The following is a 25,424-nucleotide window of genomic DNA, read 5'->3' on the forward strand; positions in this document are numbered from 1 at the left end:
GAGCTTTTCGATCATGTGACCAATCACGGCAGTCACATGATCATAAACTCCACAACCTGGCATCAGAAACCCTTTAAAGGGCCAAGAGGCACCAGCATTAGGGGTTAAAGGAAAAGTACAGCCAAAGATGGACTATTTCTCCTGTGGCTCACAGGAGTGCAGTTCGTTCTGCACTCCTGTGGTGTCATTGAACCGTTCCAGGTTGGGGAAAGACCGTGACCATATGGTCAGGATCCACCCAGAAGCCTGGACCAGCACCTGGCTCACTCTCTCAGCCCAGAGCTCCAAAGAACACTGGGGTGGGGGGGGGGTTTGGGCAGGGCAGAGAGCTGGAGACTGACAGTCCTGACTCTCCGCTCACAGCAGCGGGGAGAACTGAGTGATCAGCGGTGTTTGGTCGCTTAGTTTTCAGCCTTCGAGCCAGCAGGGGCTACTGTCCGCAAGATATCCCCCTGAGAATAACAGATGATTACACTACCTGTTGCAGCGCCCTCACTTGGCTGTCTGGTAGATGCAGCATACATACAGCTTGTACCTTTTGCACTGAACAGTGACCTGTTGTAAGTTTTGTACCTTAATGGGTGATTCCCATGCTTCTAATTCATTTAGTGGATCACTGCCTGGCCCAAGCATTTTCCGCTGCTGAAAGTGATTATTGGTCTCAAGCCTCACAGCTATTGATTGTTTTCTGACCATTTAAGCAACAGTTGGGCAATTTTTTAAATTTTTTTTTTTTTTACAAAATCGATTATTCTTGAGATAGTGGCTGTAAAAGAACAAAACTGGAGATTCAATGAAAGTAAAATTCTTATGCGAACATTGCTTTAACCATTCTATCCAAACCTAACAAGTGCTTTGGTTGTAGTTCCTTTTTAAACACTAATTGTCAGTATGGAGAACCCTCACCTCCTTTCAGATCTTCAGATTTTCCTATGCTTTTCTTACTCTGTTTAAATTTCTTTTTTTCATTATTCAACAGCGAACAATTACATTGGAGTAAACCATTATGAGATATTAAAGACTTATTTATTTTAAATAACAAACATATACTTACTTGCTCTCTGCAGTGGCTCTGTGCAAAATCCCTGCTCTCTGCAGTGGTTTTGCACAGAGCAGCCCAGATCCTCCTCTTCTCGGGTCCCCTGCCAGTGCTTCTGGCCCCTCCCTCCTATCGGGTGTCCCCACAGAAAGCAGGTTGCTATGGGAGCACCTGCTGCTCCATGTGTCCATTCCTTAGCCAATGTGGAGAGGGAGTCACAGGATTTCCGAGACTCCAGTGCACATCGCTGGATCGAGAAGGGCCTTAGGTGAGTATTAGAGGGGTTGGGGGAGCTGCTGCACAGAGAAGGTTTTTTACCTTCATGCATAGTGCATGAAGGTAACAAAAAACTTTGAGCCTTTACAACCACTTTAAGTGGGGCAATTATTATTATTATTGTTATTATTACATCGAGTTTATATAGCGCCAAAGGGTTTGCTCAGCGCTGTACAATAGGGGGGACAATACATGGCACAGTACCACAAAGACAGACAGCGTACGAGGGGTAAGAGGGCCCTACTCTTTCAAGCTTACAATCTAGGAGGGAGGGGGTAGTGGAACAATAGGAAGTGGCTGAGGGGGATGAAGTGGTGGGAGGAATGAGGGAGAATGGCCGTTAGGTGAGGGTGGGGTAGGCTTCCCTGAAGAGATGGGTTTTGAGGGAGCGCCTGAATGTGGGGAGGGAAGGCGACAGTCGGATGGATTGGGGCAGTGAGTTCCAGAGGATAGGGGAGGACCTGGAGAAGTCTTGCAGTCGTGCATGGGAGGAGGAGACCAGGGAGCAGGATAGAAGGAGGTCCTGTGAGGAGCAAAGGGTACGGGTAGGGTGGTACTTGGGGATCAGGTTGGTGAGGTAGTCAGGGGCAGTGTTATGAACGGCTTTGTAGGTCAAGATTAGAAGTTTAAATTTGATGCGTTGGGCAATCGGGAGCCAGTGGAGGGAGAGGCAGAGGGGGGTGGCAGAGGTGGAGCGGGTGGTGAGGTGGATGAGTCTAGCCGCTGAGTTCAAGATGGTCTGGAGCGGGGAGAGCCTGCACTTGGGTAGGCCAATGAGAAGAGAGTTGCAGTAGTCCAGGCGTGAGATGATGAGGGAGTGTACAAGAAGTTTGGTGGTGTCTGGGGTAAGGAAGGCACGTATCTTGGCAATATTGCGGAGATGGAGCCTGCAGGTGTTTGTAAGTGATTTGACATGAGGCAGGAAGGAGAGGTTCGAGTCAAGAATGACGCCAAGGACTTTGGCTTGTGGGGCGGGAATGATAGTGGTGTTGGTGGTGGTGATGGATAGGATGGGGGGGGGGTGTGGGCAGGGGGAAAGACGAGAAGCTCTGTTTTGGAGAGGTTAAGCTTGAGGAAATGGAGCGACATCCAGTCTGAGATGGAGGTGAGTGATGCGGGCGGAGATAGTGGGGGTGAGGAGAGGGGTGGAGAGGTAAATTTGGGTGTCGTCAGTATAGAGGTGATAATTGAAGCCATGGGAGTGTATGAGTGTGCCCAGGGAGGAGGTGTAGATGGAGAAGAGAAGGGGTCCAAGGACAGAGCCTTGAGGGACCCCAACAGAGAGGGGGAGGGAGGGGGAGGTGGCGCCATTGTAGGTGACGCTGAAGGAGCGTCGGGATAGGAAGGATGAGAACCAGGAGAGAGCGGTATCTCTGAGGCCAAGGGAGAGTAGTTTATTAAGGAGGAGGGGGTGGTCGACTGTGTCGAAGGCCGCAGAGAGGTCCAGAAGAAGGAGGACAGAGTAGTCGCCCTTGGCTTTGGCGTTTAGTAGGTCGTTAGTGATTTTGAGGAGGGCAGTTTCAGTGGAGTGTAGGGGGCGGAAGCCGGACTGTAATGGGTCAAGGAGGTTATTGTCAATAAGGTGGGCGCTTAGGCGATCGTAGACTATGTGCTCAAGGAGCTTGGAGGTGAGTGGCAGCAGGGAGATGGGTCTGAGGTTGTTGGGGTCAGCGGGATCCAGGGAGGGCTTTTTGAGGATGGGGGTGATATGTGCGTGCTTTAGGGGGGAGGGGAATGCGCCAGTAGAGAGGGAGAGATTGAAGATGTGGGTGAGGGAGCGGATGAGGGAAGAGGGGGGGTGACCGGAGGAGTTGAGAGCGGATAGGGTCCAGGGGGCAGGTAGTGAGGCGGGCTTCTGAGAGGACCTTGACGACTTCCTCAGTAGTGACAGGGCTGAGGGAGTGCAGTGCAGGGGGGGTTACGGTGGGCGGGGCCTTGGGAGAGGTGGAGGGCAGTGCGGTTGTGAGGGCAGAGGAGGGGGGAGAAGAAGGGGTGACGGGGGTGGGGAGGCTAGGTGGGGAGGTAGATTGCGAGTTGACAATGTCCTTACGGATATCATCAATCTTGTTACAGAAATGGGTGGCAATCTCGTGGGCGGTGAGTGAGGTACTGAGTTGAGGAGGGGGGGGGGGAGAGAGCAGGGAGTTGAAGGTGGAGAAGAGTCGGCGAGGGCAGGAGGAGAGGGTGTTAATTAGGTTAACAAAGTAGGCCTGCTTGGCGGCGTGGAGGGAGGAGGTGTAAGTGAGGAAGGCGGATTTGTAGAGGGAGAATGCGTGAGGGGACCTGGTTTTGCGCCACAGTCTCTCCAGTGCGCGACTGCGACGTTTGAGGCGTTTAGTGCTGTCATTCTGCCAGGGTTGGAGCGGTCTGGGTTTGATGATGCGTGTGGTTAGGGGTGCTAGAGAGTCTAGGGCAGCTGATAGTGAGTCGTTGTACAAGGTGGTGACTATGTCAGGACATCATAGTGGGAGGATGCTGTCGTGTAGATGGTCGGCGGCTGAGTGGAGGGGGGCCGGGTTCAGGTTGCGGAGATTGCGGCTGGTGATGGTTTGGCGTTTTTGGGGGGGGGGAGTTGGGGGAAGGGGAGATGGAGAACGTGATGAGGTGGTGGTCAGAGAGAGGGAAGGGGTTGTTAGAGAACTGGTTGAGAGTACAGAGGTGGGAGAAGACGAGGTCCAGGGTGTTCCCTCCGATGTGGGTGGAGGATTGCATGTGCTGTGTGAGCACGAAGGAGGAGGTTAGGTGGAGGAATTGGGAAGTGGCCGGGTTGTTGTCGTTGATGGGGATATTGAAGTCCCCGAGGATGATGGTCGGTAGCTCAGAGGAGAGGAAGAAAGGGAGCCAGGCGGCAAAGTTGTCCAGGAAGTGGGGTATGGACCCAGGAGGTCTGTAGATCACTGCGATCCTTAGGGGGGTGGGTGAGAAGAGTCGGATGCAGTGTGCCTCAAAGGAGGGGATGGATAGAGAGGGTGGGTTAGGGAGGACCTGGAAGGTGCTCAGCGGTGAAAGGAGCAAGCCGACACCACCACCTCTGCGATCGTTCAGTCTTGGCGAATGGGTCCAGATGAGACCTCCATGGGTGAGTGCCGCAGGGGAAGTGGAGTCGGTGGACTGTACCCAGGTTTCGGTGACTGCTAGGAGGTTTAGGGAGCGGGAGATGAAGAGGTCATGGATGGCGGTAAGCTTGTTGCAAACCGAACGGGCATTCAGGAGTGCAACCAAGAGAGGGGGGATAGGTATGGGGAGGAGGGGTACATGTATGAGGTTGAGGGGGTCGCGTCGGCTGGCGTGAGCAGGGGGGACACTAGGGGGGGGGTGAAGTGGTGAGGGGCCAGGGCACGGGGAGATGTCCCCAGCTGATATGAGAAGGAGGAGGGTGAGGAAGGTGGCATGGGAACTGGAGGTGTAGGGGCGTGTGGGTCTGGAAGTGGTGGCAAGTGCGTCAGCGGGGAAGTGGAGTAGCAGGAGGAGGTGGTGGGTGCCGTAATGGGGAGAGGGGAGAAGCGAGGGGGCGATATAGAGCTGCTTAGTGGGGGTGGGCGGGTAGAGGGAGGCGGTTTTAGGGATGGAGGAGAGGAGGACGAGGAGGAGGAGCACGGGCGGCATGTTGGGGTGAGCGGGGTGCTGGAAAGGTCAGGGGGGTGAAGGGGTGCTGGTCAGGGATGGCAAAGCAGAGTGTTCGAAACGCCGTGGGAGGTGAGGGGGTGCAGGTCCGGGATGGTGAAACAGAGCGTCTGTAGCGCTGTGGAGGAGACTATTGAGTTCTTCTGTGAGGGGAGAGGGAGAGTGGAGGGCAGCAGGGATAGCAGCTGGTTGGTAGAAGTCTGCGGGTGAAGTAGGTTGGTGTCCGTGGGTGCGACGGCACGTCATCAGTGGGTGCGGTGGTTCGGTGAGCGGAGGGGTCGTAGGGCGCGACGTCTGGGGTGCGGTAGGCGCGGCGTCTGGTGATGCTGGCGGCTCGGAGACCGGAGAAGTTGAGGCCAGGTGTTGAGGGCTCAGCGTCGGGAGGCGCTGAGGGTGCAGAAGGGCCCGACGTCGGGAGGAGTGGAAGGGTCGTCGTCAGGAGGTGGGATGGATCGACATCTGGAGGTGGAGTAGGCTAGACGTTGGCAGCTGTAGTAGGCTCAGCGTCCGTGAACGAAGTGAGCCGGCACAGGCGGATGTTGAGGGCCAGGCGCTGAGGACTCGGCGTCGGGAGGCTCTGATGGTGCTGAAGGGCCCGACATCAGGAGGTGTTGAAGGGACCGGCGTTAGGCGGTGTAGAAGGGCCGTTGGCAGGAGGTGGTGAGGACCGACATCTGGAGGTGGAGTGGGTTAGTCGCAGACGGGCTCAGCGTCCGTGGGTGAGGTGAGCAGCGCAGGTGGATGTTGTGGGCCAGCGACTGGGGGTGCTGGGGGCCCTGCGTCGGTGGGAGCGGTAAGGCCACGTGGTAGGCTTGGCTCCGCCGAATTGGATAGGGTTTGGGCAGTTCAGTAATAGGTGCCCGATAGGGGAGGCTTACCCTCTCGATGCAGGTAGCGGAGGTGCGTCGTCATCCTGGAAAGGTCCCTGGTCTGGGGCTGGCCGGTGCAGGGCGGCCCGCAGGGTGCTGGGAGGCCTGAAGCAGAAAATGATAAAGCAGTCATACCCCTGCTTTATAAATTTATAAAAAAATAAATCCCTAAGAAGTCCCAGAAGTACTATTAACCACTTGCTAACTGATGTACATATATAAACGTCCTGTCAGCAAGTGGTTATTACAAGATCATGGCTTCAGCCTTGGTCTTGATACCCTTCTTTTCAGCTGGCAAATGCTGATTCTATCGTGTGTGTAAAAAAAAAAAAAAAAATTGCACCAGACAGCAAATAGCTAAAAATGAATGACTTTGGCAAAAAAAATGAAGAGAGCCAAGTCACATAACCTAGTCAGATACGTAAGAGTTCAAACCTAGTCAAATACGTTGTGAAGTTCTTTCTGCCACGTTAAGTATAGAGAGCTCTGTGAAATACTGTGGGATCAACACCACATGCTGTGTTTTTATAAATGTGCTCTAGAATGCAGTCTGTGGGTTTGATCAACATTGTGGTATATAAAGAAGAACAAATAACACCTGCTCTCTGTTATAAATGGAGTCCTAAGTGTTTTTAGTAGGCATGTTTATATGTACAATGATACAGATATAGACAAGTTTAATCTTATCTCCATCATCCCATGTTAACTAATGGTTTCAGAAATCATAGTTACATAGTTAATCTGGCTGAAAAAAAGACAAACGTCCATCAAGTTCAACCATTTAAAAAAAAAAAGTTATAATCCTATATCCACAGTTGGTCCAGAGGAAGGCAAAAAGCAAAGCATGATATAATTTGCTCCTGCAGGGAAAAAAAATTCCTTCCTGATCCCCCGAGAGGCAATCCGATATTCCCCGAATCAACTTTACCTATGACGAAACCTTTCCGTGTTTGGAGATTAAATTTGTTTTCCTCCAGACATAAAGAGTGCCCCCTTGTCCTCTGTGATGACCTCAGGGTGAATAACTCTACACCGAGTTCACTATATGAACCACTGATGTATTTATACATGTTGATCATATCCCCCCTTAATCTCCTCTTCTCAAGAGAGAATAAATTCAGTTCCTCTAATCTTTCCTCATATCTGAGCTCCTCCATGCCTCTTATCAGTTTAGTTACCCTTCTCTGTACTTTCTCCATTTCCCCAATGTTCTTTTTGTGAATTGGTGCCCAAAACTGAACTGCATATTCCAGATGAGGTGTTACTAATGATTTGTACCGGGGTAATATGATATCTCTCTCTCTGGAGTCTATACCTCTTAATACAAGAGAGGATTTTGCTTGCTTTAGAAACTGCAGCTTGGCATTGCATGCCATTATTAAGCTTGTGATCTACCAGAACCCCCAGATCCTTCTCCACCATTGATTCCCCCAGTTGTACTCCCCCTAGTATGTATGATACATGCATATTCTTAGCCCCCAAGTGCATAACCTTACATTTATCAACATTAAAACTCATTTGCCACATAGTTGCCCAAAATCTTTAGATTAATTACATTTAGGTGTGTGAGCATTTCCTACCATTCTTTATTGAATGTCACAATATTCATTGAATACTAAGTTTTAATTATAATATGCACATAATAACTAACTATACTCATCTGTTGTCTAAAAAGCTAAAATATAAGGGAAGTAAATATTGAGGGATTTCACTTATAACCCATTAACTTTTGTTTTGTAGAATAGCAGCTATATCTATGGCAGCAAAGCTCTCTGAAATGCAACTGGGGGATTCAGTGGATATTGGGAAACTTGTCACCAAAAAAGAAATGAAGCAAACAAGGTAAGGCAATGTGTTTGTCTTATCAATACAAGAAAACCCCAAACATATTTGCAGATAAGGATTTTTCTTTTGCTTTCTTGATCTGTATGCTTGTTCTGGCTCAGAGACTTGAAGTATTGAAGCAAGATACTTAGCATGACAGTCGGGGCACTATAGCATCTTCCAAAGGAGCTGATTGATTCAAAGGGTGCTGACTGATTTTGCATCAGACAAGCAACTACAGTGTGTATGGGCACTGGCACTGTGAGCAGACACTTATAGCAGGCTGATCTCCAGACAAAAAAAAGGCTATTGGACGCTTTGGAATCTCACCGCAAATTGCTGTTCCAAGACAGCGCACTTTGTATATATTAACCCAATTTCAAGTATTAAACTCACAAAAAATTACTGGGCTTTTCTCTGGACATTGATAGCTTGAAGATTACTAGGATAGACATAGAAAGTGCATTGAGCAGAACCTGATCAAAGAACAGACGAGAAAGGAAAATGGAACCATCACCACACACTTTGGTCAGGTTCTGTGCACATAGCATCAGTTCTAGTCATTTTCCAGTTATCTTTGTCCAGGGAATAGTCCACTGTGGTTTGTATGAGATTTCCAATTGTATTACGTGTCCATACTTGCCACAGACCAGGGAAGCCACAGAAGGATTTGATCAGCAAGGCATGTGACTTAAATGTAACTATGAGCATAACAAAAATGCATGTGTGAGACAGTCTGTCACTAGCACTAACACAGCAGTTTTTATTTTCTGCGTTTACTCTGTAGCATAGCCTAATTACCTGTCGATTCTGCCATTACGCCCATTTTGTTTCCACTTCCCGTTTTAACTTTAGTGTAATCAACTTTATTTCCCTGTCCCATGCCATGCAAGCCGCTAGATGCTGGAGAAATAGTAACTGCAGGGTGTCCCCTCCTCTTCCTGTCTCTGATATTCTAGCACACAAGGGGTGTTTAGAGCTTTGGGCTCTGATCTGAGCTGCTGTGAAAAGTTGTGTCAGGGACTCTCCTCCCCCCATCATTGAGAAGTTGTTTCATTGCTTGCACTGCAAGTGACACCATTTTATAAATGGTGGAGAGTATGAGAAGTCATAGGATTCTTTTCCTCATTCACATATTGTGTAACAAGCAATGAAAGAACCTTTCTCAATGGGGGAATTAGGGGTGGGTTCCAGGCACAACTTTTTTTTTACAGCGGTTCAGCCCAGAGTCCAAAGTTAGTCTTGCATTTCAGGAGGTCAGAGACTAGGACAGCGCATGCATCCCTGCAGTGAAGGTCAGACTTAAAGAAGTGTAAAAATTAGTTATCCTGAAAGGATCAGCAGGGCAATAAAACTATATTCTATAAATGAACTAAGAAAAAACATGAACAGCTTTGTGAATGTTCGTGAAGGGCTGCGTCTTATATGTAGTTTTTGAATATGGCCATAGTTACTTTAATCACAAACATGTAAGAGAGTCATATTACTTCACTAGATTTGTAGTTCCTGACCATGTTAAGTGGAATTATGTTTTTTAGAAGAGATTCAACCTTCTTTTTAACTTGCATAATATGACATATATTAGTAGGAAGCAATGCGATGCCTCCAACTATTGTATAAAACAGGTCTGTATAGTACATCATGTCCTGAAAACCCCCTTTATAATAACAGGTCTTCTGAATTTAATCACCATCTTTTCTGTAGCACTCACATGTTCAGAAGTTTAACCGTGATTATCTTTTGAAGTGCTACTGATGTTCTCATTACACAAATTCCCATGTCATATTTGCCTGTGTTCTTTGCAAAAACAATGTGAGTGGGTGGTTGCCTTTTTAATTTTATGTTTCAAGGCTAGAAGTACCAATTTTATTTTGATTATCACAGCAATCTGCAAAAACATTATTCAGCAGCCACAGTTATAGGCTAATTGTGAAAGGTCAGAACAAGTAGGCGATTTAAGTAACATGAGCAGTGGAAAAAATGTTGGCTACTTGGCCTTGTAAATGAGTACCCTTCTGCACTTCTGCAGCTTGCTTCACACTGACTGGCTTTTGTTTTGCACTGATTACAGGTTGCAGTGTGATGAAGAGTGTTTGGCTTTGGAAAGAAACAGGTAAGCACATACGCATTTGCATTTCTTTGGAGTGATTAGTGTGTTTTATGTAGACTTTGTAAGAAAAGCTGTACTTACTCTCTGACGTAGTTAACTGACATCCTGTATGATTGCAGCCTTTCTAAAGAGTGTGTATTTATAGAACTTGACTGTTTTACTAGTAAATGCCATGGCCATAGTAAATGCTAACACAACCTGGTCATCTTTGATTGAAAAGGTAATAGAATGAAAATTCACTTCTGATGGGAACCCCCTCTCAGTCCAGTTCAGCACATTCCCCTTGTATACAATAGCTGGTCCCTAATTCTAATGGTTTACAAAATATGACTGATATGGCCAGTCATTTGATTTCTGACTTATATGACATAAAACATACTCTGTGTACCATCCCTAATTTTAATAAAGATCAAATACCCCTCAACTTATCAGGCATCCAGATGGGGTGAGGTTGAACAAAAATGAGACTTGTACCTCATAGTGATTTTATGGAGCTTTTTGTCTCTAATAGTTTATTACTAAATATAAGATACATTCCACACAGGTAAAGTGTGACCAACAGTTGATGTACACTGAAAACAGGCATAAATTACACCATTTAAACATAGTCAATAAATGGTCTCTTAGATCAACACATTTCACAATCTATTTGCTTCTTCAGGACCAACGCTAAGACAAGATGGTCCACTCTACGAAATAAATAATATAAATACATCAATATACAAAAATATTAGACACCAGCATTCTCTGGGTATTCCTTTTGGTTCGTTACCTGAAAGACTTGCTTCTGAGGAAACTATATGCTATGCTTTTGGAGATTGACATGAATCGAATGGTGCAAGGTATAGATGGATCCTGAATTTTCAAAAGTCACCCTGTATGCCAATCCAGAGGTTGGAATATTTAGGACTGATTTTGAACACGGTCAAATGGAGAGTATTCATTCCCCAGGACAAATGTCTTGCTGTGAAAACCCAGTTGGAGTTGCTTCCAACTCTTCAAGACTCCTTAATCTATCTTTGTATGAATGTTCTGGGAAAGATGATGGCTTCCTTCAAGGTGGTTCCCTTTCCAGGTTTGATCAACTGAATGTTTTGTTGACATGGGACAAGAGAATTCAGTCATCAGTCTTGTCCTGGGGTGCAAGTGCATCAGAGAGTCCATCTCTGTACTGGTGGATTTCTTTGAGAATGCTGGAAATGGGAAAATTGTTCTTTCTTGGATGGTCCTGGCTATGGACACCAGCCTGGTAGGATTAGGCAAAGTTTTACACAATCTCTTGGTCTAGGAAACTTGGTCACCACAGGAGAAACCGTTGCCTATCAACCTCCTAGTTTTGAGGGCAGTTTGACTTGCCGTACTGCATTTGTCCATTCAACTGAAGGGTCTGTCTGTAAGGGCTCAGTCGGGCAACACCATGGCAGTGGCATTCAAAAACCATCAAGGAGGCACCAGGAGTCAAGCTGTTCAGGAAGAGATGAATCTTATCCTGTCTTGGGTGGAACTTCATGTTTCTACCCTAAATGCTGTCCACATTTTCAGTAAGGAGAATTGGTAGCCATATTTCTCTGTTTTGTCAGCAGCTTTCTCGGGGGAAGTGGGCTCTTCACCCAGAGGTTTTCAGGGAACTCTGTTGAAGATGGGGGAACTACAGATGTGGATCTTCTGGCATCCAGGCTCAATATGATAATCACTGGCTGACACATTTGTTAAGAAAGCTAATCCCTGCCACTGCCGGTCTACCCAAAAGGGGAATTAAGCCCTTGTGAGTTTTGAGCTGTGATGAAAAATGTACATTATAGGAAACTGAAGAATAAACATACAGTATCTCCTTTTTATTGGGTGGATACCCGTACTAACACCTCTGTCAATCAAGGAAGAAAGCAACCTCTTATTGTTTGCAGTAGGATCCCCTCTTAACCTCACGTAGGTGGGGATGTCAGACAACTGATGAACAGCCTCAGTCCTATACGCATCAGCATCAAGAACCACCCTTATGTGAAATCTTAAAGTGGTAGTAAAGGCTCAAGGTTTTTTACCTTCATACATTCTATGCATGAAGGTAAAAAACCTTCTGTGCAGCAGTTCCCCCAGCCCCCTTAATACTTAGCTGAGCCCCATCCAGATCCAGCGATGTGCACGGCAGCCTCGGCTGTCCTGCGTCTCTACCTCCTCATTGGCCGAGACAGTAAGAGGGAGCCACCGTACAGAGCAGGTAAGTATAGACATGTTTGTTATTTTACAAAACAAAAACAACTTTAGAATCACTTTAATGATTTATGGAGGAGTGTGCATGCAAGCATTTAAAAGCCTCTTTTCTTGTAAATTTAGGCCTCATGCACACTTAACGTTTTTAATGCCTTTTTCCTGCCTCAAATCTCCCCTGCATGTTAGCCTATGTGTCCATGCACACAAAATTTTAGAAGCCTTTAGTGGTAGAAGAGTTTGGAAGCAGGGAAAAAAAAGACCTCTCTGCCAGGGTGTCTAGGAGCCAGCAGCATTTTTTGCATCAAAAACATTTAATGCGTGAAAACATGTCTAAACACACGTTAATGCTAGGCGTGTCTAGTGCTTGAGCGTTCAATTCAGTGGCTGAAATAAATTATTTATTCTGGCCAATGAAATTACTTCACACCCAAACGCTTGAAGCTGATAAACATGGCTAAATGTATTACACACTTTTACAAGCATTTTTTTTTTTTTTATTATAAAATGCTGCTGTCAGATGGAAGGCTTCTAGGAGAGTTCTGGAAACGTCCCGTGTGCATGAGGCCTTAAATTGTCACATTCAGTATAGTCCCTGGATGAGACTTGTGAAGTTAGTGAGATCCTACTCGACATGTTTCTGGAATTGGTCGGTTTTCTTTCCCTCTTCAATTACAAGGTAGAAATATGATCTTAATTTAAAGGGAATACAAAATTTATAATGAACTCCCTTTTCATGACCTCATAGGTCAAGTCTTCCAGGTCACATGTGGTGTTGATCACGAAAAACACATCCCATTGGGATACTTACCACTAAAGCTCAATAGTTGCCTTATCTGTGATGTCTTTCAGTGTGATGCTGTGAGCAAATTTGTTAACGTCAAGTATGATGTCAAAGGTTAAAGTGCCTAATCGGACAAAAGTTCAAACCTTTAGGTGACTGTAAAGAAGTCGTTAAATGTGTAAATGTCTTTTAGAAGGAATAAGAACATTATCTACTACTTCTGTGTCTGTCCCCTCAGTGCATATCGATCCCTTCCATTTGTTTTTTTTCCTCCACAACTTGTTTTCTTGAATCCAATTTTCCTTTTTTTTTTTCTTTGTGGACTTGTTTATTTGAGTTTGAACAAGGCATTGTTTGTAATCGCTCTGACCCCAAAGATCTATGACTAAACTCAGGCAATGAATCCGTTGTGGATACAGCTAATGTATAATCCAAGGTTTCACATTCAGTATCAGAAAAGCTGACACTTATTTTTTATTTTTTTTATCTGGTATGACCAGAAGAAAACTGATATAGTTTCTTCCATGTATACACACTATTATACAACTTGTCTTGCAATAGTTTTTTCTGTTTTGTCAGCAGTGATGTTTCTCCCTTTTTACCTGATTTATCATTTAGTGTAATTTCTCCATCTCTTGAGTTTTAGCGCAAATAATAATATGCATGAGATCGAATTAGCAGGCAGAAAGAGTATCTGTCCATTCCCTCTAACAAAAAACTTTGGCAAACAATTTGAACCTGGGGAACTTTTTTTTTTTTGGTTTACAAACGGTTTTATTTTGCAAAAGTAAACTGTAAAACAACGGTACATTTTCAAATGATTCTCACAGCAAAAACAAAGCACTTTTGAAAGATGCAATGCAGAAAAGTATATTAACATAAAAAAGAGAGGAAATAGAAAAGAATAGATTGCAAGTACATGAAATATGTAGACAATAAAGTAGGCTGAATGATACACCTGTCAACAGTATATGCCAGTCAACCTTCACTTGGAATGTTGTTAATCATGCAATAATGTCTACAATCCCTCCATGATTCCCATTTTTTATCAAATAAGTGCATCCCATCCAGTAAAGTATAATGAATTTGTTCCATGAGCATCACGGCATCAACCCTGTGTAAAACTGAGGCCAAGGGTACAGCATTGGACTTCCAGTGTAAGGCAATAGCCCATAAGGTGGCAATACAAATAGTATGTGTCAGTCTCATAGTGGCAACTCTTAAACCCCTAGGAAATGCATTCAAGGGAAAAATACTCAGTGAACATATTCATGTCCCAATAAGCTTTAATTTCTTTAACTATGAAGTGCTCCAACTTACGGAACAAAACTTTTAAACAACCCACACTAACATCCACAGCTTTATGTCACTTTTTGCATGACTCAAGTCTTTAAAGATTGCACTTTAGTCCACAAGCTTGTGCTGAACCGTCCCTCCACTACACTGGATGTTACCTGAGAATTATCCATTCGATACCTCTAGTAACATTGCCAAAACATCACTTATTTTTACAAATGAACAGAAGTTGCTCTGATTGTCCAGCTTGCCTCCAATCCTGCTTTCCTCCTTTCTGTTGTTTTTATGCTTTTAGATGTTTGTTTTTTTGTGGGGTTTTTTTTTTTGTTTTTTTGTTTTTTTCTGTAAACTCATTTTGACGTTTATTAGAGACCAATTTACCTGTCAGTTATGTTCAGCTGATTGTGTCAGTCAAATCCTTGTCTCCCAAAACTTATCTATTGATCTGTGAGCAGCATAACACTAATCTAGAGGTGTTTACTGAAAAATATTTTGTATTTAATTTGTAACTTTTCAGACGTCTGGCAGAGGCCCTGAATATAACTGAAAATTCAGATCCCTTTAATACTCGTTCTGCAACAAAGTACAGTGACAGCTTGAAAGACGATGCCAGGTTTGTAAATGTCCATCCAATGTTTTCCTCCTGATGGTAGGCATTGAGATTGCATCCATATCTAATAAGTAGCTCCCTATCTTTCACTGTAACTAAGTATGAACTAAACTTTAAAGAAAAATTACCTTAAAAATTAAAGGTTTTTGTATTCTCTTATAGCAGATGTGTTTAATTTTTTACGTATGCTCTATTAACAAATTTGTGTCACCATACACCTACAATAATGCATGGTTTTGCCCACCCTGCTTTAAGATCATTTGGAGTTTATGAAAGATGTGCTGTGCCATATCTAGCTCCACCATGGACTGCTATGCCAGTGGCTACAGGCAGTTCATATATCAAAGGTTTTAAATGCTCTTGTATAAGAAGTAATGCTGTAACCACTTCATGGTTGGAGTTTTCTATATCTTCGTGGCCACGGTTATTCTGGTTAGGCCTTATGCACATAGGCTTTAACTTGCATAAGAGCAGCTTGTAGAATTTCCAGAGCTTTTAACAAGCTTCATGTAGATTTGGTAAAGCTTTTAAGCATCCTTCTGCTCCAGGTTGGGATAATAAACTCAGATCATAATGGGATTTCTTACTGTCACGTTATATAAACTGCTTGCAGGCTTCAGTATATTTCAATACCCTTTGAAACTTGTTGGAAGCTTACTGATGTGTGCTATCAGCTGTTAAAAGTGACAGTCAGCACTTCTGTTAAGGTGTTTAGCTAGTAGGCTACTGGATATGATACATATGCTCAAAAAAACGTCTTAATAGTGCACAAGGGTGTGTGTAGTGCATTCAATCCCTCAGTCCTGCTTCCACAGCCTCTGCGGGGATGGGTTTTCTCTCATTAATCTCCAAAGGCTGAACTTAAGGAATCTCCCCTGCTAGCTATTGCATTCTGATAGCTGGTACGTGCAGCTGTAAGAATACCTGAACAATAGTTGCATCAGATTGAAGGATGTTGGCTCGGAAGGTGCCAAAAGAAGCACCCCTCACTCCAGTTTCAGCTGGTTTATAAGAGGCCAGCTTTAATGTGCTGCAAATGAGGTGATTTGCTGATAGATGCCATCTTTGTAGCCCTAGTTTTAACCTCCTCGGCGGTATGATTCTTTCCGATTTTTTTGTGCTGAAAGCGGTACCATTTTTTTGCATGAAAATATGTAGTTTTTTATTGTAGGCTGTAATTTTTAGGAATAACTCACTGAAATCTGTACGAACAAGAGTCTATTAAACATTCCGGGTATGATAAAATTTGAAACACGAAATCATAAATTATAATTTAATAAATAATCATAAAAAATAATAATATAATAATTTTAATTCAATAATATAATCAAACCAAAAACACTGAAATTTGAAATACAGAGGCAAATTCGCACATCGCTGAGCAAAGTCGCAAATCGTTTTCAGTGTCTGATGACGAATTTCCCCACAAATCATCACTCAATTCTGCAAGTGGTTCTGATTTACTATCGCTGTTCTAAAACCACTTTTGACGTAAAGGGATGCTTTTTGGACGCCATGGACTTTTCTAAGTTTCCAGGCAGAAAGAACATTCAAAATGCAGGCAGGGCACAGGACAAAGCAGTAGGGACAAAATATATGTGAAATGCATTGAAACAGCAATGACAGCAAAAATTTAATTTTTTAAAAATTTCAAATTTCCCGCCGGTTCCGGCGCCCGCACGTCCCGTCGTCACAGGGACCGGAACACAGAAGCCAGATGTCGGCATCGGCCGGAGGAGATGGCCGGGGACGCTGCAGGGGACACATCGCGGGAGCGAAGGACAAGGTAAGTGCTGCAGGGACCCCCAGAGCAACGCCGCATGGTAAGCCCGAGTGTAGCTCGGGGTTACCGCTCTTGGTATAGCTACACTCGGGAATACCGCTAAGGAGGTTAATGTTACCATTCTTGGCGGGTCTTGGCAAATATAAAAGGCAAGATATGCTTGACCGTGTTTACTGGCATTGGAATCCATTGAAATTGAACATTCATTTCCTTTCATAATGCGAGAAGGTCTGTTTCATCTTGGAGTTTATCTAATATTTGTGGCCTTTGTGGTAGAAATGTGCTTTAGTTATATTTGCTTTATTTATACACAAATATGCAGCTTTTTTTTTGCCCGTTTAACTGTTTGATAATCTTCTAATCTACAGAAAAGATCTGAAGTTTGTTTCTGAGATCGAGAGGGAAATAAAAGCACTCGTGGATGCTGTAAACAAGGTTTGTTTAACTGCAATTGGATACCGTTCACCGTTTTTGGTTCTGAAATGGCTTGATATTCAAACTGAACTTACATGTGCCCTTTTGCAGCATGTTTTTTAGCTATTATTTCAATTGCTTTTCAGGGAAAGCAAACCAAAAAAAGTCATTGTTTCCCCCCAATGAACAGAGACCATCGTAAGATTATCCATGACCTAGCAGAGGTTTATGGAGTTGAGAGTGTGAGCTATGACAGCGAACCCAAGCGCAATGTTGTCATCACTGCTGTAAAGTAAGTCTACATACATTATTAAATGTAATTCTGTTTATAATGAGTTTGAGTTCAGACAGACTGCTTTAGCCGTTTTTCCTTTTGATATTTTGAGCTTTGGCGATAGTAAGTACACAGAGGTTGATTTTTATGAACAACCGATGTTTTACAACACTGATTTGTCAGATGATTGTCAATGGTAGTGACCACCAGCTGGAAGTTGCTATGCTCAGCTCTGTTACCTTTACTGTGACCATGTCTGTTAAGCTGCCCACTGATGCAATAGGAATCTTTCTATGAGTACATAGTGGTGCGAAAATACATACTCACATTGGGCAAATGTGTTTGCTTGTGTCTGTGGAGAGATTAGGAAACCACTGAGCGCACATAGCCAGTAGTAGTCTGTAGTACAAACTGGTCTGGAAAAGCTCCAGTACAGCCGATCAATTCTCTTTCAAGAAAATGTTAGGCAAAAAATATATTTATTCTCAAAAGTAGGAACTACAGACATTCAAAAATGTCCTGCACTGGATCAGACAAAGGCCTGTGGTCAGGATAAGTAGCAGCCTGGTCTCTGCAGCTTTATAGTACAAATGCATGCAAGACACTTGCATACTGGTGGTTACATTTTCATGAACTTTAAAGGCTTGAGCTGAGGGAACTGAACTTCCCTAATAAACAAATGGGTTAGACGGGTGTCCTGATTCAACAGTATTTGTAAGGAACCCTCACACTGCTTGGAGGTAGCACAGGCTTTTGAGAACAAAGCTTACAAAACAGGATTCTTAAAAGATAATTAAAATTAATTCCACCTTTTAGACCATGTTTCATGTTATACCCATACTTAGGGTGGAACATGGTTGCAAGCAGACTACCCCCAAATGACTCCCATTAATGATAGCTTGCTGGTCCTTTTCTCGGTGTGGCAGCTGTCACTATGTCTGCACAGCCTGGCCATTCATTCAGAGTTGTGAATGAATTACCTACAAGTCATGTCTGCCACCATGGCAGACAGACTTGTAGTTCTCAATGGAACACAGACACGGTGATCACCACACTTGTAGTCCATTGACATTTCCTCTCTCTTCTGCTCTCTATCTGATGTTTGTACCTCGGTATGGCTGGAGGAAGAGTTTGCAGGAGCCTGTGCATTGCAGCTACAATCCACTGATTGCAGTTGCAATGCTTTGCTGGCTCAGTTGCAAAAAAAAATACAGACTTTTTTTTTTGCTGCAAATATGGGTGCATTTATAATTTTTTGTGCAAAGGGTGAACTTAGCCTTTAACCGCTTCCCAACCACCATATATATATAATATATATATATACACACTGCTATAGGACGGCACGGGTGCGCAAAATCACGTGTATCTATACTTGATTTAGCATTTCTGCACACCCTACCCATGCCACCATTCGCGGCCACGGCTGTCAATCACCGGGTCATGGTGATTCACAAGCATCTCAGATGGGAAGAACTGTATGTAAACAATACAGTTCTCCTTGTCAGCTCATGCACACTGCTTTGGATGGAGTGAAGCACACGGACACAGCACAGAGTAAAACGCCACACATGTTCACCCACATGTTAACCCCTTCCTGCCCAGTGCCATTAGTAGAGTGTCAGTGCTTTTTTTTTTTTTTTTTTTTTTTTTTAGCACTGATCACTGTATTGGTGTCACTGGGGATGTCAGTGACACCAAGTCAGTTCCCCCCAGTGTCAGAATGCCCGCCGCAGTCCCGCTATAATTCGCTGATCGCCGCCATTACTAGTTAAAAATAAAAAAAATTTGAAAAAAAATCCCAGTATATATTCTGCCATTTGTTACTTTTATGTAAACCAATTAATTTACACGTATTGGGATTTTTTTTTTTTTTTAGCAAAGAATACATTTTGGCCTAAATTTTTGACGAAATGTAATTTTGTTCAAATTTTTTTACTGGCCATGTCTAATAGCAAAAAGTCAGAAATATAATTTTTTTCTTTCTCAATTGTTGGTCATTATTTTTTTTTTTTTTATAGCGCAAAAAATAACCGCACAGGCAATCAAATACCACTGAAAGAAAGCTCAATTTGTGGGAAAAAAAGGATGTAAATTTCATTTATTGCAGCAGTGCATGACCATGGAATTGTCTGTTAAAGTAACACAGCGCTGTAATGCAAAAAATGGCCTGGCCTGGAAGGGGGGGGTAAATCCTCAGGAGGGCAAGTGGTTAAAATAGACATAGCAAATATAAACATGAGCAAGCAGGGTAATAAATCACAAGCCGCACATCCCACTGTGATGATCTGCAACCTCCCTACCACAGTTTAAGCATTTTAACCTTTCAAAATTAATATTTCATAACGTTCGCCCTATGCAATGCAATCTGTGTGTTGTTCAGATTTACCAACAAAAATGTAGTACCTAAACAGTCATTCAGTTTATAGCCAACAATGCTGTTGTGTACTCTGTGCAGCTGGTAAACCTATAGGAGGTTGTAAAATTAGATTGTGTTTGTGTGTATGCATGTAACTTTTTAAATAGTTTGTTTGGGCCATGCTGGCCCAAATGAACCATTTCCATTATACACTGGTATGGCTACTGGGTGGGCAGCTTTGCCAAAAATTCTACAAGAGCAGGTGCTACAAATTATCTTCGTTTCCCCAAAAGTCCTCCTATTTGATTTAGGGCTTTTTCAGGTCCCATATTTTTGCAGCAACATGTCACTCGTATTTAGAGAGCCCCACAATGGAATGCAGTAGAGGTTTATAACCAGCTAAGGGCTGCAACACCATACCCACCAACTCCCCATGTATGCTGAGCCAGCATAAGTTTGCTTTAACTACTTCCCGACCGGCAGTTGTATATAAACGGCCGGACGGTGGCACTGCAGGGTCGGGTGGCCGTCTATAAACGGCCTCCCCGCACCCTGCTTGTGCGCGCTCCCTGGGAGTGCGCAGCACCGCGATCCGGTGCCCTCTGTGTCCTCCGGACACAGTGAAACACCGATTGTCGGACGGGACCTCTGTACGAGGTCCCGATCATGTGATCACTGATTGGCGAATCAGTGATCACATGCAAAGTAGTAAGCAAGATGTCACTTGTGACATCATTGCTTACTATGTGTGAAATCTGTGAATGATCACAGAGGTCACATGGTACAAGGCTATTCACAAAAGCCTTGTACTATGTGACAAGCTGTGACCAATCACAGCTCACTCTGTATTTCTCAATGAGTGCAGGAATGCACACAGAGAGAAAGAGAAATGATTGCTTTTACATCCTATATGGGTGTAAAAGCAATCAGTGTAAAAAAAAAAAAAAAAAAAATCTTTATCACCCCCCACAAGTGGTACAGTGTCACCATGGTGACACTGTACTGCTAAGGTGACAGTATGTAAAAAAAAAAAAAATATAAAAAAAAAAATAAAAATGTAAAAAAATTGTTTAAAAATTATAATTTTTGCTTATAAACTAATTTGTTTTTTTTTTTTTTTTACTAAAAAAATAACGGAATAAATTTTGGCTAAGATTTATGATGAAATATTATTTATTTGCAAAATTTTATAAAAAAAACACTTTTTTAAAAAATTTTTTGACATTTCATTTACATAGCAAAAAAAATACAAATCCCAGTGGTGAATAAATACCACCAAAATAAAGCTTTATCTATCTAAAAAAAATGGTAAAAAATTCATTTGGGTACAGTGTTGCATGACCGTGCAATTGTCATTCAAAGTGTGATAGCGCTAAAAGCTGAAAATTGCCCTGGTCAGGAAGGGGGTAAAAGTGTCCGGACTGGAAGTGGTTAACTACAAAAGAGATCTTAGAAATATTAAGGAACAAAACTCCGGAATGGCTGGAAACAGACTTGTGTTCGTTTTGCCATTTTGTGTCATGTTCGCATATATGTAAGATTATACAGACAGGTAAATCTGAAAGGTGCCCCCAATTTGGCCAATGTTTTTTTGAATAATTAGTCTATGGCTACATTAGTAAAGTAGAATTATAATAAACCTTTTTTGTAAGGGAAGAATTTAGAGCTTCTCACAGTGTGCATTAGAGGCTGAAGCAATTCAAAGCCCACATCCAGCATATGTGAACTAAATTTTAGTTTTACTTGTTAAAGTAAAAGAAAAATCTGCTGATGGAGTATAAACTACAGCAAATTAGAACTGCCTGCATGTACCTACCCACGTATTTCCCTTCCTCCGCTCTACTCATATGCCAGACCATTTTGATTGGTGACAACTGTGGCACTTTCTAGTGGTATTGAAGCTTGTCTGCCCCCTTTTTGCATCCCACGCATTTCCATTGACCAGGATGTGTGAGTGGGAGTAATGAAAGCTGCGACAGGCATGTGCAGTCACCTTAAGGTGAAGAAGACTTGTTGGCTCGTGTTTTTATTTATTGTGTATTTCCAACTTCTCCTTTTTTTTTTTTTTTTTTTTTTTTAATTATAGAGGAAAATCAGCATGCCCAAATATCTCCCTCATGACTGTATTGGAAAGAGAAATCCAGGCCAAACCACCTCCGCCTATTGCTCACTACAGACATCTGCCTGACAGGTAAGAAATCGACAGGGCAAACTACTGGCTTTGGGTCAGTTTTTTTACTCTAGCATGTTACATTATGTAACGGTTTCACCAGCTTACCAAAAAAAAAGAAAAAAAAGACTTCAGTAATGTAGTTCTTCCATTAGTATGATTTACACACTTTTACTACGCCACATTGCTACACTACAGTTGATGGGTTTTTTTCCCAGTTTGCAGCTTTCTGTGACATTTTACTACCTAGCAATGAATTGATATCCCAATCCTGTGCCTATAGGCACCAGAGTTTGACTACACTAATGATTGCACTTTTACTGACTTTGTCGGACACGCCCCTTTTACCTGTATTAAGAGTGTGGCAGTGGGTATGCCAGCATTTGCACTAAACAAAAAATGTATCTTAACCACCTCCTGCCCGCTGTATAAGGAAGTGATGGGTGAGCGGTGGTTCTCTTGTTCTGGAAGGACGTCATATGTCGTCCTCTCACTCTAACTGTGCATGCACGGCCATCGGTGGTGCGCTGTGTCCCTGGAACACAGTGGATCACCGATCAGAGTAAAGAGCTGATGTCGGCTCTGTCATATGATCAGCTGTGTTCTACCACAGCTGATTGCATGTAAACAAGGAAATGCCGGTTATCGGCAGTCCTCTCCTCACGCTGACCGTGCGTGAGGAGAGGGGAGCCGGTAATCGGCATTCCTCAGAGAGGACATCTACACCGATCATCAGGGCACGAATGATCAGTGTAGCCCCTTCAGTGCCACCTGTCTGTGCCCATCAATAGTACATACCAGTGCACATCAATGCCACATATCAGTGCCTACCAGTGCCCATCAGAGCTGCCTTTTAGTGCCGCCTATCCGTGTTGCCCATCAGTGCTACCTAACAGTGCCCGTCAGTGCCATATGAGTGCTGCCTTTCAGTGCCCATCAGTGCTGCCTGTCAGTGACCACAAGTGATGCCTGTCAATGCCCATCAGTACCACCTAGCAGTGCCGCCTATCAGTGCCCATCACTGCAGCCTCATTAGCGCACATCAGTGAAGGAGAAAAATTACTTATTTACTAAATTTTATAACAGAAACTAAGAAGAAAAAATTTTTTTTCCCGAATTTTCAGTCTTTTTTAGTTTGTTTAGCAAACAATAAAAAAACCAGTGGTGATTAAATACCACCAAAACTAAGCTCTATCTGTCTCAAAAAAAACTTTGGGTGCAGTGTTGCATGACCGTGTAATTGTCATTCAAAGGACGACCCCTGCAAAGTGGTCTAGGCAGGGAGGGGGTAAAGCTGCCTGATAGGCAAGTGACTAAAGTGATCCTAAACACACACTGTTTAATTTACATTATCCCTCCTCTTTCTGTATGTAGATGATGGCACTGTAATTATTTTAATAAAAGAAAAACACCCAAGTAACTCTTTTCAAAATCCATATACAGCTCGTATTATATGACCCAGCTCTTTCCCACCCCAACTTCAGAAAAATATCTGTGGGAAGAGCATGTTTAAAAAAAAAAAAAAAAAAACTTTTGAACTCAGATTTTTATTAAGAACCAGTAAACACAAATGCTCCTGCGCTTGGGGATGGACTCGATGCTACAACCACATTAAGAATGTCCTGGAACATGCACACCTTGCTGCCCTCAAATAGACCGGGGGAATCCAAATATACAGAATGAGGAAAGAACAAACAGAGGGCGCACAGGCCTAGTGCATTACCATACAAAATGTTTAATAAGAAATAAAGTAGGTGTTGTACTCACAAACGACAATATTGTCAAGGCACATCATAAAAGAACAGCTGGGTCAACACCGCGCTGAGTAACAGCCCACAATAGAGAGTGTAGACATCCAATAGGCTGACTCGTTTCGTGGACTTGCCTCTTCCTCAGAGCTCTGAGGAGGAGGGAGGCAGTGGGCTGTCATTTATCTTTGTATACACCCACATGAGTGATTCTATATTCACATGGGCTGCACAGTGAGGGCAAAGACAAGGAGGGAGGGACAGTGAACAGCAGGATCAACCAGCATTTTTGCAGTCTACAGAAATCGAATCCTATAGTGACCGAGTATGAATAGCATGTACTTGACAGTATTTAATGATGTGATGGAGTTAATGACACTTTATGGATTTTTGGAGTGAAAAACTGTTAAAATTGTAACATAGAGCGATAAAAGAATTTAAAGCTGAAATAAAACTAATGGCACCACCTGCCTGGCTGTGCAGTGTAGATCGAGGGATCATTACATTTCCTGTTAAAGATGAAAATGTTCATAAATGTGTTTTATTTTGTAATACATTGCTTTTCTGGGGTTATATTTCAAGTGCTCATGGGAGTCTAGTATAGACATCACAAAAAGGATCCTAACTAATGTGAAGTGAATTGAGGACATGGAGGTAGGAACTAGTAAGAAGAAAGATCAGAAATGTACCATAAGTAATGGAAACTAAGAAACATGGAAGGTGAGCTCCTACTGGTTATCTGGTAGCCAGTGATATCAATATATTGTGAATCATTGGCTTGTGACAAGCATTTAGATCAGGAAAGTCAGAATGAAGTCAGAACTAATCCAGCCAACAGTGACAGCCTCCATTATTCCACAATACAGGTTTCCTTTAAGCCAGAGGACTGGATGGTGTAACCATCAGGAGGAAGATCCTCGTTTTATAAATATTTAATACCTGAATCAAAATTTCCAGAGCAGTATGGCTCATCTAAAGAGAGCACAGCAGACTCCTTTTCTGTCTGGAAACTTTTTTTTTTTTTTTTTTAACTTCACATAGAGCCATTTAATGAAGGACAATTCACTGCAGTGAATTGCTGCTTTAACATATTCTTTTCATTTACTGTGAACAAAATTTTATAATAAAGATGCAAACATAAATGTTGGCTCAAAAGAAATATCTGAAAGGAGAAAAGAGAAATCATTTTTAAAACTTTTTTTTTTTTTTTTTGTCCTGACCACATGAAAGAAGAAACCAATGTACAAAAACACTATATGTGTCTTTGAAAGTAGACTGTTGCCATTCTCTGATGAATAGATCTAGATGAACGAGGGACTAGAATCTAAATGTCTAGTAACCAATAAAATTAATTTCTGATACAACATGCCAATCATTACATAGGAGCAGAGGACTTCTATCTCCAAATAATCTACTGATATCAACATTGTCTCCCCTTAACACTGACTCCCAACTCTTCTAGAAGGACTGTAGTGGGAATGGGACAGATTGGGCACCTTTTATCAAAATGTTCTCATCTCCTTTGAAAAATCTGTGTCAAAGGTTATATTTATGTGGTAGAGATTCGGACATTTACTTCCTCTCAGGCATTCCTTTCTCTGACATTATCATTTCACCACAAGCCGTACACTTTTTCAACTATCTTTCAACAATGTTGAAGTGGGAAGAGGATTTTGGTCTGGCCAACTCAGAGGACCAATAGGGGACTGCCTGCAAATGGCCCCTTAAAAAACATCACACTGCACTGCCCATTTAGAATAGGCATATAGACTATCCTTCAATAATATTTTACTCCCATTGCAATGGCTAAAATGGTCCTAAAACTCAGGAATGCTGGAGAGGATGTGAATGCAGAGGTACATTATTAAGTATGTGGTGGTCATGCCCATGAGTATCAGATTTTGAAAACAAACCTTTTATTTCAGTGTTGGGCTGGTTACTCTGAACCTGGTGTTGACTGACCAAAAAAAGAGCAGTCCAAATCGCACCCATCAATTCGGCATCCTAATTGTAGTATTATTATTATGCAGGATTTATATAGT

At 43.0% G+C, this 25,424-nt stretch overlaps 1 protein-coding gene across 1 annotated transcript in view; it reads left to right on the forward strand.

Annotated features, from left to right (window-relative positions):
• The window catches only part of NFX1 (nuclear transcription factor, X-box binding 1), a 144,025-nt gene that overhangs the window by 113,203 nt on the left and 5,398 nt on the right, over positions 1–25,424 (forward strand). The window contains exons 18-23 of the mRNA XM_089689047.1: positions 7,549–7,650; positions 9,704–9,745; positions 14,545–14,640; positions 16,789–16,855; positions 16,981–17,126; positions 21,551–21,655. Coding sequence (XP_089545173.1) covers positions 7,549–7,650; positions 9,704–9,745; positions 14,545–14,640; positions 16,789–16,855; positions 16,981–17,126; positions 21,551–21,655 — 558 coding nt within the window. The remainder of the gene's footprint in view (positions 1–7,548; positions 7,651–9,703; positions 9,746–14,544; positions 14,641–16,788; positions 16,856–16,980; positions 17,127–21,550; positions 21,656–25,424) is intronic.

The sequence above is a fragment of the Staurois parvus genome, unplaced genomic scaffold, assembly GCF_062004578.1.
Source record: "Staurois parvus isolate SC_StPar_1 unplaced genomic scaffold, SC_StPar_1.0 ptg000468l, whole genome shotgun sequence".
Taxonomy (NCBI): domain Eukaryota; kingdom Metazoa; phylum Chordata; class Amphibia; order Anura; family Ranidae; genus Staurois; species Staurois parvus.